Here is a 16,829-nt window from a genome sequence, read left to right as displayed (position 1 = left end):
TCTTAGTCATAGAAGCTAAATTCGAAGGCAGGCCACAGGTAAAATCCAACGAACCGCATTCAACCCGCAAGCTAATAGTTGAATAGCCCTCTCCTAGAGCTTTTGAGATATTGCCACTGTTCCAACACTGAAAGGCACTGTTACAATGCCTGGATCAAGCCAGGTTCAGCATAGCGTATGCCACTGTCTGCTCACGTTGGTGACCGGACCAGGGTAAGCACACTTTCGCAGTTCCTGCCGGAAATGCAGTCTAGTTTCTATTTTTGTTGTCTTCCACTTAGCCATCTTACATACTGATATACTATTTGCATTCACGTATACACACAAACACACTTCAACACTCATTAGACTCCCTAGACACCTAATGTTTGTTAATATTGATTTATATTAATAAATAGTAAAATTGGAACCTGTTGTTGTCTCTCTTTATGCTGCGGTCTGTTCAAGAGCTAAACAAAAAGATAGTTGGTCGATGGTAGTGAACTCTGTGAGTAGCCTTAGTCAGGATATATATACTTTCAGAAGTGGAAGACACACTAAAGAAAGTGAACTTCATAGGCTATCATATTCCATCCATTCAATATATACCTAATTCTGTTAGCACAAACTTAAACCAGGCAGACGAGGCATGAAAGGAAATGACCTGTTTTGAATGAACACAATGCACACAATATGAGAATTTTACTTTCTGAACCTAGGGGTTTCAATCTCTGATAAAGGATGTTTCAGTTTAACATTTTGGAAACAAGGTAAATGACAAAAATGAATGTCTAAAACGGTCAGATTAATTCAAGAACTTTAAAGCTATTTATTGGTAGGCCCATGAGGCAAACACATGTGCCCTCATGTAGGCATGAACACACAGACACACACTCACAGACAAACACACACACAGGAACAGGAACAACAAGAACAGGAACTCCTCGCAATCTGGAATTCCTCCAGCAACTGACGTGCCAAGTTTTCTCTAAACCGAGCATATGTCATCTCCTGTCTGGTCAATTCATGGTGGACCACATAGCTATTGAAAACAGCCACATCCAGCACATAAAAAACAACTTCTTTCGAGCACAGTCAACAAAGGTGTTTCGTTTATCTAAATTATCCAATTTTCTTGTTATATTCCACCACACAGACTGGTTTCACCACTCCTTGTCCTGTGGCATAGTCCACTTTGCCTGTTGGTACCATGTCTCCGGAGTGCACAGTGGAAAAAACATGCACATCACGCCTATCATGCCACTTCACAGCTACTGTAGCATTTGTCCATTATTGAAAAATGCAGCATCACCTTTAGACATTTTTTTAGGGAAATGTGGCATGCCTTTCCTGTTGGCTCTAACAGTACCACAGGCACCAGTTGTATGCTGCAAAAGATTATTAAAAAGGGCAGGGCTGGTGTACCAATTATCCACATATAGAATGTGACCTTTATCCAGAAAAGACTCCAGCAGTGTGAGAACAACTGCCCCAAAAATCCCCACACCCTCAGACCCCCCCATAAATTACAACAGTACTCTACCATGACGAGAGTTGTGCGCACTGATAAAACATGTAGGTTGATTTCGACGCCATCTTGTTTTTTCCCAATACAGGGTAATGTGCTTTTATTACCACTAACTGGTACAAATAACCAGGGTGCGATTTGTGTAAAAACCAGAGGGGGGGGATGATTTTGAATAAGTTTGTAAAAAAAAAAAAAATGAACGAACGATTCATAGCCTAGTAATGTCATGGCTAATAATACCCTATATTATTTTTGCCACCTTTGTAACATTTTAGTTTTAGTTTACCGTGGTGTATGACTTTAAACAGCGAGTGTGCTTGATATGATGATCAGCTCCTCTAATGCAGGGTAGGACTACGTTTTGACAAGCATACAAATTCACCTTGTTCTTGCCCCATCTGAAATGACTCCTCTACTTTTGCTGCCTCCATCCTTTCTGTATTTGTTGTGTAAAAAAACGTTGTATATGATGGCACTGAAGTCTTAAGTTAGTGAATTGGCTAACAGTGTTAGTTGGTAACCAAATAGCCTACACATTGCGCTACACGCTGCGTAGGATACGTGCATTCTCTCTCCTGCTGATTTGTGTTCAGTAGCCAAGTGCGTAATATTGCAAAAGTTTAAAAAATAAATGTGTTTATTGTAGCCTACAGAAAATAAATAGCCTATCATACTGTCAGTTAATTGCCTACAGTGCAGTGAAGAGTTTGGAGAGTAAAGTTATAGGGCAACTTGAAGTTTTATGAAAATAATTTACGAACCAGAACATAAAGACCATGAAGCTTCTATTTCTTGCAGCTGTTAAAACACCCGCTAGATAGTTTAAATACCCACCAACATTCGTTTTTGCAGTACAGATTATTTCTAAAAGTTATTTGTCTACTAGGCCTAGCCTACTGGCTGATTCATCAAACGAGTGCTTTCTCGTTCGTCCTCCGCAAACTACAGGTGTTTCGGTAGAGAGCCATTGAATAAGCGATGCCAAGCAATTTCTGTAACACTTTTTGTGACATTCAGCAAATATCTCCTCATTTAATGTAAGTTCCTTCGGACAATAGGCCTACGTTCTACTCTACGTGCAGTTGTCCTCCATCTCAGTTGCATCAGTTTTCTAATTTTGAAGGTTCTAAAACATTATTATGCTTCACTGAATCCTTCTCGTTTTCTTTCATTTGTCCAGCTAACTTTTCCATTGAAACTAGCCATTTATGATGGATTACACACTCGACATTCTGAAATGTCCTGCACGATCAAGGCCAAATTAAGTTATCACGCAGCCACTGTGTCAGCAGCATGAGTGCTGACGGTGACGGTGCGTTTCTGATGTCAGATTATTATGTAGGCTAGCCTACTAGACTGTTCTCACGTTGCAGCGCTTTACTTATATGAAGTAGCATTAATCAATATGAGGGGCAGAGGGGGATAAATGTTGTCCCCACCGGGGATAGAAATAATTTAGCAGAGGTAGGGGTAGGAAAACCAGAGGGGGGGAAATCCTCACCATCCCCCCCTACAAATCGCACCCTGCAAATAACGGTCATGATATGAGGGCAACAGAAATGTATTCAAAATATTAAGTAGAAAGTCCTGCAAAGCCTAAATGACACAGGGTCTTAGGAGCATAAGTTCACACAGTAAAGCAACATTTGTGGAAGGGCATATCTAAGAAGAGAACGGAGATGTGTCCCTATACAACTCATTGCTATATCTCATTCACTATGCATGCAAAAAGTGAGTAATTTAGGTCTTGGGCTATTTGGAACAAAGTTAAATCATAAATGACTTCATACATAGAATAAATGTATTGAAATGAATGTGAATGTTTGCTCACTCTGTATGGTGTGGCATCACCTCCTCTTGAAAGAACCGGCGTACACTTTTACGGAAGAGGTCATGTTCTTCAGAAAGGATCTGCCTTGTTCCAATATCCATCATGGTCTTTGCACTTGAGGTTTCGAGTCGATAGCAGTCCACATTTTTCCCTTGCTGAGCATGTGTTCCAACATGTTGCAATCTGGGATTAAAAAACAGAATGTTTCAATATGAGACATGTATTGTGTGAGGAAATAGGCCTTCAGATTTTCCTAGTACTGTACATACAGGTGAGTCACAAAAATTAGAATATAGTTGAAAGGTTCATTTTTCCCCATTAATGTATTTCAAAATGTGAATCTATCATATATTCTTCATTCCTTAGATATAAAGTGAAATATTTCAAGCCATTTTTTGTTTTAATCTTGATGATTACTACTTACAGCTCCTGAAAACCAAAAATCAGTATCTCAATATTAGAATAAAAAGGTTAGGCTTATAATACCAAAATATCAACCTTTTGCAAATAAATTAACTAGTCTGACTAATCGAAAGTAGTTCACTTAAACACTGTACACAAGTACTGCATCACTGTGGCACGGAATGGAGGCAATCAACCTGTGGCACTGCTAGAGTGGAAGCCCAGGTTGCTCTGTAATGGAAGCTCAGGTTGCTCTGTTAGCAGCAATAAGGTCTTTTTGTATCGTTAGGTCTGGTTTAGTGTCTGATTTTCCTCTATGGGGTTCAGGTCAGATGAGTTGTCTGATCAATCAAGGACAGTAATACCATGGTAAGCAAAACAGTTATTAGCAGTTTTGGCTCTGTGGGCAGGTGCCGAGTAGTTTTGTCACGATATCAAAATTATGACTTCGATACAATACGTGCCATAAATATCTTGGTACTCAATACTGAAACGATACCACAGCGAAATCCTAAAATATCTGGAAAAGAAAGGACACAGACCTCCTCCAAGTGTATTTTCAAGTGTATCTAAGTTATTTGTGTTGAATTTGGGGCACTTTTGTGGTGTGCAGGTCAATTCTGGGTTCTAAACTTCCTTCATAATTATTATTTTTATAGTCAGTAAAATAGTATTGTGTGTGATTACTGTAAGTCCTTTAGTGTTTTTTTATGAAAGGGATAATGTATTGTCCGCCGGTAATTATCAGAAAATAAGTCCTGAGAGGGCGAACAGAGCTGACAATTACCAGCGGACAATACACTATCCGGCTTATTATACAGTGGGTCCCATTTAGAAGTGGCCACTTCATTTGCGCTTTTCGTGATTCACGCAGCCGCGTGAAATGTACAGTGGGCATTGCTTCAAATTGGCCGGCTTCACGCATGATTCGCACATGACCTCACGCGCGATCACGCGACTTTAATTTGTATTTCTTTAACGACGCTGCAACAACCCAAACAACCACCAGATGGCTCTTGTGAGCAGGGTGTCTCATAAAAATAAATGGAGCCTGGAAAACCCTACACAGACTTCACTACAGACTTTAGCAGACCTTAAGCAGACTGGTTTAGAAATAATTGAATAGCCAGAAATATGCCTGCCCTGCCCTAATAAAGAAATATTTGGTTAACTGCGAGTGAATCCCGTTTGCAGCCATAGAAGAAATGTATACGCCCTGGCTGTCAGTAGACGGAGGACAAAAATTACATTTTTAGAATCAGAGAATGAAGAACACGTCAGGTTCATTAAAAAGTATTTTCTATGTGTCACGAAAGGCTTCAGAGGGTGGGTTACAGTTAACACGATAGTACCCAAATTTTAATAGCCACAGAATGGACTTCGTTTGGTAGGTTTTTAGAAATCATTAGCCTACATGCTTTAGGCTACTTCAGGACATGGCTGCCGTCACCAGTATTGCCACAGCAATACTACTTTTCAAAGTAGGCTAGTATTGCACCACCCCCGAAACGCAGACATTTTCCTTGTAGACATACCCATGGTTACACTAGACAGGCAACTGTGCTCTGTTCCCAGAGCATGCTTTCTCTGTCTATGATCTGCAGGCTTATAGGGTCTCCTCAGCGAGGAGATTGCTAGTCAGCAGATAATGTGCGGCAATTGAATGGTAGCCTATGGAACCGCGGATCGAAATAAAAATAAACTAAACATTTTCCTGATTAGAAAATATTTCTTAATTTAGTGTTATCAAATAAAGAGACATGCAATTAGGGGGTAGTGGTGTGGTCATTGTTAACGTGCGACATTTCTCCATGTGAGGTAGTGTCAAGCTTATCCTCCTGAGACCCTGCGTCCTCGTATGAGGACATAACATTTAGGCTTTGCAGGACTTTCTACTTCAATATTCTGAATACATTTCTGTTGCCCTCATATCATGACAGTTTTTTGCACCAGTTAGTGGTAATAAAAGCACATTACACTGTATTGGGAAAAAACAAGATGGCGTCGATATCAACCTAAATGTTTTATCAGCGGGCACATGACAACTGTCGCCATGGTAAAGTGCCATTGTAATTTATGGGGTTGAAACTTGTTTATTCATGCTTATTAACAGTTCTAGTATGATATGGCATACATTTTTCACATTTATTTTTTATTGTAACACATCAGGAAGCTTTTATCTTTTATGTCCTCATTTGAGGACATCGGGACTTAAAATGTGTGCTTCCAGATTGCTTCCACATAATAGACCTATGGTGCTAGTTCTAAAAGTTTAGCAGTTTCCAATACACACATGCACACACATTGTTTTTGTTTTCACACAGTTTTGTCAACTAAACTTAAAATTAATTTTTTTAATTATATGTTCCAATGAATATGCACTCGTTTTACTAAATCATGCGCTCATTTTATTGAGTTGTGCACTCATTCTAGTACATAGTGTGCTCATTTTACTAAATTGTCCACTCTTTTTAGTAAATAGTTCACTCATTTTACTAAACTGTGAGCTCATTTGACAAAAATAGCTAATTTTGCTAAATCATGCTCTCATTGTACTAGAATGTGCACTGAATTTAGCAAATGATGTGCTCAGTTTCATAAATAGTGTGCTCATTTTACTAAATTGTGGGCTCATAGCTAAATTGTACTTGCATTTAACTAAATTACACACATTTTTAGTAAAATGAGTGCACATTATCTTGATATACACACAAAATATCTTGCAATGACACCTCCAGGGTGCCATACTATCACACACACACACACACACACACAACACACACACACACACACACACACACACAGTTTGCATTATTTTGCACATCCTTGAATTTAATGTTTAATTTCATTGTTTATGTTTTTGTTACTTTAAAAAAAAAAAAAAAAATTCAATTGAAATACATAGGTGCACTCTCTCACATGTACCTTTGTATACACGCACGCATGCGCGCGCGCGCACGCACACACACACACACACACAAACACACACACACACACACACTAACAAACACACACACACACTTTATACTTTTGTTTTACTCTTAACTCTATTCTATTCTGATGAAATAAACAGAGTTACACTTTGTTACACAATGGCGATTTAGTTGTGTTTTATGGTAAAATAGACCCAATGTCCTCAAATGAGGACATCACTTTTCTCAAAAACTACTTGATGTACACAGGTGAAATTTATTTTGTATACTCATGAAGCCCTAATAAACCAAAATAACTGAGAGAAATAAAAAATGCATTCAAATTTATACCCCGGGTCTCAGGAGGCTATTGCAGGTAGGCAATGTTCAGACAGATGACGGGCACTGCTTTCTCTGTTGGTATTTCTCCCTCAGAAAACTGCGTTAAAATGGTATTTTTAGCAGTCAAAATGTTTTTTTTTTCAGGGGGTGAAACCCCCGGACCCCCCCTCACATCATCCGCACCCCCTCTCAGAAAATACTTCCCACGTCCCTGAATCCCGGCCATAATTTGAGGATTTACGGTACCTACTGTAGGCTATTCATCCTCTATTGATGTTCATGCAAACCTGCACAGTCGTTTTCGAAACACATTTGAATGGTAGGCTATGGATACATTACTTGGGCTTAGGAAGCAAAAAAAAAAAATATTAAACCCTACAGCAAGTAGCCTGCCTTGGTAGGGACGTTATTTTATTATATAGCTTAGGAAAGCTAACAGCTTTCTATTAGGATCTAGTTAGTTAACTTTCACGGTTTTGTCATAACTCCCTCTGTGCATTTTTGGGGGGCGAACACGTCGCAGAGGGGACGCCAGAGCGATATCTCACTCGCAAAATTAATCCAATTTGCATAATAATTTCATTTCATGCCAAACAGCCCAAGATTGACTGAGATATAAGGTCACTTCCTGTTTGGTTGGGTGTTTGATTGGGTGTGACAGGCAAATGATTATGTCAATGGCTCCAGAAAGTAATGCACTGATAAAGCATAGTCTGAAGATGGTCTGTGCCAATTTTGGTAAAGATCGGATAAAATGTCTTACCTGTGAAAATGTTTACATGTTTCCAAAAAAAATCCAAGATGGCAGCTAGATTGATTACAGTGACATCATAAGTTGGCATTTGTCGGCCTTAAGACCTTCCATAGTATTAACAGACACCACTTCTAAGTTTTAATTCCAAACACATTAACAGTTTCAAGCCAAAATGCATTTTTACTAAGTGCAGCGCCCGCTATATGTCATAGGTCACCAAATGTATTGAGCTTCCTCCTAATTGGGTCCTTAGTCAATGTACCAAGTTTAGCTTTGATACATGAAAGAGTTGCTGAGATATAACTTCACTATCAATTTCGAATGGCTGTTACAGGCGAAAACTTTTGACAATTGTTTCAGAAAGTAATGCACTCATAAGGCATGGTCGGAAGATGGTCTGTGCCTATTTTGGTGGAGATGAAATTTGTGACCTGTGAAAATGTTTCAGTGTTTTTGATAAACTCCAATATGGCGGCCAGATCAATTACGTTGACGTCACAAATTGGCATGTTTCAGCCTTAGGACTTCCCACAGTATACACAGTAACAGACACCCCCTAGTACGTTTTAATTTCAAAAACATCCAACAGTTACAAGCCAAAACGTAATTTTGCTAATTGCAGCGCCCCCTAGAGGTAAAATGTTACCAAATTTCTTGAGCGTCCTCCTTATGGGGGCTGAGGTCCATGTAATAAGTTTGATTAATGAAAGGGTTGTTGAGATATGAGCTCACTTCCTGTTTGGTTGCTTTGTCACCAATTTCGATTGACGGTCATGGGTAAGCGCTTTTGAAAATGGGTCCAGGAAACAATGTGTCAAGTTTTGTGACGATAGGAAAAAATATGGTGGAAAATCCATCATGGCAGAAATTGAATAATCATAGAACAAGGATACCTCATTGTTGAAAATCGTGCAAACCGGTCAAAAGCAACGTGCCTGAACGCATGTCCAACTTTGACCAGTTGGTGCCGACATGAAACTGGAATGAATTATGACACTGTCCCCAGTCAGTGTGCCAAATTTCACAACTTTTTACTAGACTGTTCTATAGGCTGCCATAGACTTCAATGACGGAGGAAAGAAAACATAAAAACACAATGGGGCTTCGCTGCTTGACCCCCAATTATGGTCAAGACTATGACTTATAGAACACGCCTGTGTATTAGGGCCTAGGTAGGGTATTTCGATAGGATAATTTAGCTCCACAAAAAAGGGCATGTTTGTTTGTTTGTTTAATTTAAGGCCATTTCAGCAATTAAGGCTATTTCTTGGACAGAACATTGTTGAACTTTTTTTTCAAAGGGCATGTAACTGGAGAGTGCTATTAATGTGTTGATTTAATTCCCCACCTCTTGGCTCTCATCTCTGACCTACATCAAGAATAACCTCCATGCTGCACTGTTCACAATCCCCACTCCTGTTAACAGACTCTGTAGTCAGAGACAGACACAGACACATGTCCCATTAAACTGACAGTTGCCAGTGCGGCCTATATCTAATTTATTTAGTTCATATTGGACTACTAGTTTTAAGGTTTTAAACTAGTTATGTTTAAAAATTGTCAGTGAAATATGTTACTATTTGGAAAAATGTAGAGATGAACCGATTGATCGGCTGGTGACCCGAATTGGCTGATTTACACATGATCGGCCATTTGACCAATGCCGGTCAAATGCACTCCCACACCACACTTTAAGCATCACCCAGTAGAGTTAGCTAAGTTTGAAGAAGCTAGCAAAGTTCAACACTTAGGGTTGGATGTACAAAGAAAGCGCTAATACAGAGTTTTTCTATGCACAGAAAGCGAACAATGTGCTTTGCCATATTTCATGGAATTAAAGGGAAACTTGGCAGGATTTCCCCCTCTGCTGGAGAAATTGTGCATTATGCTATTTCAAACTGGAAAAAGGTAACGATAAAGCACTTGGATTTGTTTACAAGCTAGCAAAATGGTTAGCATAAGTTCGGCAGACAATGTGGATGTTACAAGGTAAGAAACACGATTTAAAACGAGTTTCTTGTTTCTCACTTCTCTTTACGGGACGGTAGTCTCAATGTTGCAAGGTTGGTTTTCCGCCTGGGGACGCTAGGGGCAGCGGGAAAAGTCACCATTTTCACCAGAACAGGTCATTTAACCATCCAAATGATTTCTACACTGCAAAAAATGAATTCTAACCAAGTGTTATTGATCTTATATTAAGATTAAAAAATCTAATTTTAAATCTAAAATCTAGTTTTTAGTATGAAAAGACTTACCTAGAGCCCTCTCAAAAGATCATTTTGACTTAATTTAAGAAGACTAACTTATTTTAAGGAGTCTTATCAAGACAAATTTGCTCAACGCACTGGCAGACAAATTTGCTTGTTTTTAGGACAAATTTCCTTAACGCACTGGCAGACAAATTTGCTTGTTTTCAAGAAAATATGTCTTAAAATAAGTGAATTATTTTTTAAATTAAGTCAAATGATTTCACAAGAAAGCGCTAGGTAAGTCTCTTTATACTGAAAACAATACCAACTAGTTTTTCTTATCTTGATATAAGATTAATAACACTTGGTTAGATTTTGTTAGATAAGCAGTTTTTTGCAGTGTAAACGGGTTTATTATGTTGAAATAGTTGCCAAGTTCCCCTTTAAACTAAGATTTCACTTCATTACGTAAACAGCGCTCATCACTGCCCGTCTCTGCCGCCTCTAATTGCGTGCCCACAGCTGAACCACAAGCGCAGTTGAATGGAGTTAACCGATTGTGACATTAAAAAGAATCAAAGTTTAGCAATCATAGATGATAATGAGACGTCAACAAGTAGCGACATACAGGGTAGGCCTAGTAGTTCTACTCCACTTAAAAAAGTACTCACTACTTACTGCATGTAGACTACGGCTATGACTTAAAATACCCTATTCTAGCAGATTGGGAAGTGGATGTTGTTAAAGTGAACATAAGATATTAGAAAGGCAAACAAACATTAAAGTTGTTTTTGACATGGTAGCCTACAATAAAGAACACTGATGCTCTTGATACTGATTCAGCTGCCTGAATATATATGAATATATAAGTTTATAAGTTTCTATAATTGACGCATTTAACCGGAATTTGGATTACACTTAACAGGCAATTTTTTCACCGTAATGTTTTCATAAATATGGCTGAGTACCTAATCAATTGTTATTAGCACTTCTCCTCCCCTCTGTTTGCGTGATACTCCCACTTTTCCCTCACCCTCCCATAAATGCATATGAAAATATGTTCCATGGCAGTATGTTTAAATGTAAAAATTGGGGGCAGCCGTTGCCTACTGGTGAGGGCTTCGGACTTGTTGCCGGAGGGTTGCCGCTTCGAACCCCGACCAGTAGGAATGGCTGAAGTGCCCCTGAGCAAGGCACCCAATCCCTCACTGCTCCCCGCACACAGCTGTAGCAGGCAGCTCACTGTGTCGGGATTAGTATGTGCTTCACCTCACTGTGTGTTCACTGTGTGCTGAGTGTGTTTCACTTATTCACGGATTGGGATAAATGCAGAGACCAAATTTCCCTCACAGGATCAAATGAGTATATACTTATATGTATTGTGAAAATTGTTTTGTATTTTTAGTTGGATATGCAGGGTTCTAAATTAACTTTTTTTATCACCAGCCAATGTGGCTGGTAACTTTCTAAAGTTACTAGCCAATCAGAATTTCTACTAGCCAACTTTTTTAATGACAAAAAAAAGATATAGTTACTGAAACTACTATAGGCCTAGAGAAAGATGTACAGTAAAGTTAAAGATGCCAGTTAATATAATGCTGAAACAAACAAACAAGGGGAGAAATTAATGGACATTATATGCCAAAGAAAATAGATGGGTCTTTGATTTAAGTAGTTTGATTTAAAACTACTGATGGTGGGACAGGACTTAATTCCTATAGGGAGATTATTCCAGAGTCTAGGGGCAGCAACAGAAAAAGCCCCTTTAGATCACCTTTAGATTTTAGGGTTACATTTGGGACTGATAGAAGATGTTGTGAGGAAGACCTCAGTGGCCTAGAAGGACAGTAGGGACTTAAAAGGTCACTGATATACTGTGGTGCCATTCAATTTAGGGCTTTGAAAACAAAAAATAAAACTTTAAAATGAATTCTTTATTTGACAGGTAACCAGTGGAGTTGGGCCAGCACAGGACTTATGTGCATATGCTTCTTTGTTCCAGTAAGAAGCCTAGCTGCTGCACTTAGGACTAATTGAATTCTAGCAAGAGTAGATTGGTTCAGACCTAAATACAGAGAGTTACAATAGGCTGCGCCTAACGTAACTGACTGCATTCATGATCAACTACGGCACACAACGGGCGCCCCAGTTTTTATTCTGGGGGATATCAATCACTGGAAATTATGCTACCAGGTTATGAACTACTCAGGGCTTAAAATTAAAAAAAAAAATCTTTCGGTTATAATCATGTTGAAAAATTTTACACTATTGTGCACATGCCATTATAAAGTAGTCGATGCTTTCAGTGAAAGCCCTTACCACAGTATGTTTCCAGTGAAAACATCATCTGATGGCAGGTTCACAAATATAAAACCAGTGTTGTAATGTAACGGAGTACAAATACTTCGTTACTGTACTTAAGTAGAAATTTCACGTATCTGTACTTTACTTCGCTATTTAAATTTATGTCAACTTTCACTTTTACTCCACTACATTTTCTAGATAAAATGTATACTTTTACTCCGTTATATTTCCACTAAACATCTTCGTTACTCGTTACTAAAACAAAAAATTAGAAGAAATGTGTGCGACTGCAATAAGGGAGGTTTTGCGAATCACTGCTCTTAGATTTCATTACGCACTGCGCGCTCTATTTCAGCGCTTGTTTGTTGCTAAAGGAGGACGCACAACTGAAACCGCCATGGAAGCACTAGCACCTACTGGAGGACCTCCCGTTATCATAGACGACCACCCCGACGATAGTGGTGAACTCGGTGAACAGGGTAGTGGTGAAGAGAACGTCATACACCCGTGGCCGTATTTGCAAGAAAGGTTTCTGTACATTGGCAGCTTCTGTGAAGCTAAACACTCCGCTACCTGCCTCAGCGGCCTGAGAAAGGCTATTTAGCATCGCAGGACTTGTCTTCAGTCCAAGAAGAGTAAGACTGAATCAGGCCCGGATTAGGTAATCGGGAGAATCGGGAGAATTCCCGGTGGGCCGCTTCACTTTTGGGCCGGTGTTCCAGTTTAGATGGTGAGCAGGTTAACTTGTGATATTTGCATAAAATCCGAGAATATTCAACAAGACCCTGCCTACTTGTTAACAACGCTTTGCTCTGCCTCCGCCCTTCCAGTGCTGGAGATTCACTTTTCACAAGCCTATGTGCGTGACAAAATATGAAGCAAGATCTTGCCGAAAACATGCGGGAATCGCTATGTATAATGCATGTCTGCTTAAGCATCCACACAAAATGTTGTGCAAACAGGAAATGTGTCAAAGTAAATCAGCGAAGGTTTTGTTGGGTTTCGAACATGAGTCTCACTGAGGCAAAATGTTCCAAGCAGTAAGCACTATCACAACTACGCCACAGAGAGCAACACTTATCATTAGTATATTAGACTAGCCTACTAGCTTACTAGCTATCCTGATGTCTAGGTTAACTGGTGATAGCCTATAACATGAGCAAACACAGCGAATGCATGCCTTGAATAATGCAGATTCATTTTGCCTCAGTAATTTTGCATCACAAACAGTAACAAATGACCCCATCAGACGTTGCTCGTTTTTTGTGCAGAAACACACATCGTGATTATAATGCGCAAAAATTATGAAGATCACTTGGGCCTCGAACTGCTGACTAAAATAGCAAGCTAGCAGTAATAGTCCACCCTGCTAACCAATTGCACCCCTGGTTATTTTGTATTTATGCAATAGCATGGTGTTCCTATTAAATGAATGTAGGTCTATGTTGTCTTGTGACAGCTTATTTGTCAATCGATCCAGATATTCATTATAGCAAACATCTAGGCTAAGTGAATGTTTTGCAACAGGCTGCTGAACGAGCAGTAAGTAGGCTAAACTATTTTCTAATTTAGGCTACGTGGGAATCTGAAACAGCAACATCTGTCATCAAACTCTCCAGCTACATCAAAGTTTTGTAATATATGCTACCATGATAACCATTTTGTGTCGTCAGATTAGGACCAACAAATTAAATAATATTTAACTCGGTGAAAATAAGTTTCATGTGTTCACTTCAAATCATTAGACAGCTCACTGCATAACTTCACCAAGACATGACACTAAGTTATGATAATTTTTGCACATGACTGACGTGTATCATATTATTAACCTCCAAAACGGAATAAAGTGTTAGTGGGACATGCCAGTTTGTTGTACATCAGTTAGGTTTTGGTATGTGAGGCAAAGATGAACCTATTTTGTTGTTTTGAGGCTTGCATATGCCCATGTTAAATTGTGATGGCACCAGTTAACATGGGCGTATATTTCTCACTTATGTTAACCTGTGTTAACTTTGACTAACAGTTCAATATATACATAGAAATCTGGCATCAATTTCAGCGGCTCGTAGTGTAGTGGTATAGATGATGTAGAAGCTAATCAACTTTCTTGTCCATGCGTGGTTCGAATCCCAGCTAGATCGCTAGTTTTAATTTTTTCCATTCATTCAGTATGTGTCATATTTGTGGATAATGCTTAAACGGACATGTATTAGACATACACTGGTGATGTTTTCAGCGATGTCCGTTATATTGTCTCACTTGAAAACACTTCGTGAAAATGTAGCCAAATATAAACCTGCACTATCGGAGGCAGAGCAGATTAAGAAGTAGGCAGGGTCTTGTTGAATATTCACTGATTTTATGCAAATATCACCAGTTAAACTGTTCACCATCTAAACTGGAACACCGGTCGAGGAAAAAAATATTGACATTTGTCACGTTAGTCTATCTTTTCTTAAAGTAGGACACGTTCCGCATTCTGTGCATGACACCAATGCAATGCCTCTGCATGGGTTGTAGCCTACGCGAGGGAGTTCTCCCCTCCCAAAAAGAGTTGGTTGGGTCCATATAGCCCGTTTTTTCCAAAAAGTTTTCTCAGATATGGATAGTCGAGCCAGCCCTACAGTAGACACAAGCGTCAGGAAGGATGGATGGTAGAAAGAGGCCAGGAGAGACTGAGCAGCAGATCAACCAGTCGACCAGTGAAAATGATGAGCCCGAAATTAGTGATGAGGAGGCCATGACTACAGGGACAAGTAGAGAGGATAAATTAAAGTTATTTAATGTAAGAAAGAGCAATTGCCCTACATGATAAACCTGTATGCCTTGTTTGCTCAGTAGTCTAGTCGTGATTTCATGAACCCAGAAATGTTGAGTACCCTAAAGTTTTATTGCAGAAATGTCATCTATAGGCCTAGTGGGTGGAATTCAACTTGGTTGCCTAAAGTTGCACTTTGGGCAATTTGCATAATTAGCATAAATAGGCAATTAAGGCGAGGCAGTACAGGTGAATAGGGTAAAAAAATTAAATAATAGATATCACCATGACACTTTCTGAGTTGATTACTTATGTTAAGATGAGAAAAAAATGTATTGCATGTTTTTTATATTTTAATGTTTACATATGCAAATGAGGCCCTATCTCATTAAAAATGCTCTAATTTGCATACACACAAAAGCAGATAGTGTGATAAAGCCAGGCTCAAAATTGTTTTTCCACGGTAAACACGTGTACTTGGTTGGGTGAGTTGGTGAAAACCTTTAAGAAACTTGGTAAGGAGGCAGTGTTGACCTATGGACAGACAGATTAAGAAATTAAGTGTGCCATGCAAAACTAAAAGCACTCCGAGAGTGCAGACCTCCGCCAAGCGAAAACATAACCGCCTCCTGGATCCAGACGGTGATCCGGATCACTCCCAAACTTTTTGAGTTATCTTACGGACAAACAGATGAACAGACACACAGACAAACAAACAAACAAACAAACAGACAAACAAACCCCGATGAAAACATAACCTCCTTGGCGGAGGTAATAACTATATAACAGCATGCACACACAAACCCACAAGAACTATACAATATGCAAAATAACTATATCCAGCATGCACACATACACAAATGCACAAGAACTATATACAAGAACTATATACAACATGCAACGCACGCGCGCACGCACACACACACACACACACACACACTGTAAACTATATAACTATATACAGTATGCACACACGCGCGCACACACACACACACACACACACACATATTTAACAACAACCACACAATCCCACTCAATAGCCTTAACCATCTTCATCATTTCTTTCCTCATTCCCTTCAGTCTCATCATCTTCTTGATCTTTATTGCAGCAGTGGACCTCACCCCCTTCACACTTGCAATAGTCAGTGCAACTGAGACTTGCAGCATGGCAGCTGCAGTTTCCTTTGCTGCAGGCTTTCAATGTGCTACAGCTGGTGACATCAAGCAAATTTACTGGAGCCACTGCCTGAATGGCAAGAGCGGGCATGACAGCCCCTTCACTAGCAACCTCCCACCCAAACTGTGTGATGTCTCTGGCCTCTGCAGGAGGCTCTCTCTGACCTGCAGCCTTCCACAACATGACCTGAAGATGAGCATGCAGTATGTGCAGCATCAGGTTGTCATCTGTTGGAGGAAGCTTTTTAAGCTTAGGAGGCTTTTTGCTGCGACTGTAAATCTGGTAGTCAGTGTTGTTCATTGAGACCAGGAATGGTATTTCCTAGGAGTACTTTCAGCGCAGATGTCTTACCCTTCCCACAGGGATAGGAGGCAGTGTCACATCCCATTTGAAGGGCAAGACATCTGCGCTGAAAGTATTCCTAGGAAATACCATTCCTGGTCTCAATACAGTGCTTGGGGAACCTGATGCCACTCATAGTGACCTAAAAGATACTGGGACCAAGTTCTTTGTTGCACTGTATGGGCAGAAGAAGGCCAAGTCGATGAACAACACTCGCTACCAGATTTACAGTCGCAGCAAAAAGCTTCCTAAGCTTGAAAAGCTTCCTCCAACAGATGCCAACCTGATGATGCACATACTGCGTGCTCATC

General features: G+C 39.6%; 1 protein-coding gene across 3 annotated transcripts in view; it reads right to left on the bottom strand.

Moving 5' to 3' along the window:
* Positions 1–16,829, bottom strand: part of acadl (acyl-CoA dehydrogenase long chain) — a 68,733-nt gene that overhangs the window by 37,849 nt on the left and 14,055 nt on the right. For all 3 annotated transcript variants that reach the window (XM_076297163.1, XM_076297164.1, XM_076297165.1), the window contains one exon: positions 3,339–3,521. In XM_076297163.1, the coding sequence (XP_076153278.1) occupies positions 3,339–3,521 (183 nt within the window). The remainder of the gene's footprint in view (positions 1–3,338; positions 3,522–16,829) is intronic.

The sequence above is a fragment of the Alosa pseudoharengus genome, unplaced genomic scaffold (assembly GCF_046254945.1).
Source record: "Alosa pseudoharengus isolate Yale_2024_CS ecotype anadromous, Long Island Sound unplaced genomic scaffold, YU_APseudo_1.1 YU_APseudo_1.1_scf_20, whole genome shotgun sequence".
Classification (NCBI taxonomy): domain Eukaryota; kingdom Metazoa; phylum Chordata; class Actinopteri; order Clupeiformes; family Clupeidae; genus Alosa; species Alosa pseudoharengus.
Note: the sequence above shows the minus strand (reverse complement) of the source record. Positions and strands in the feature narration are given on the sequence as shown.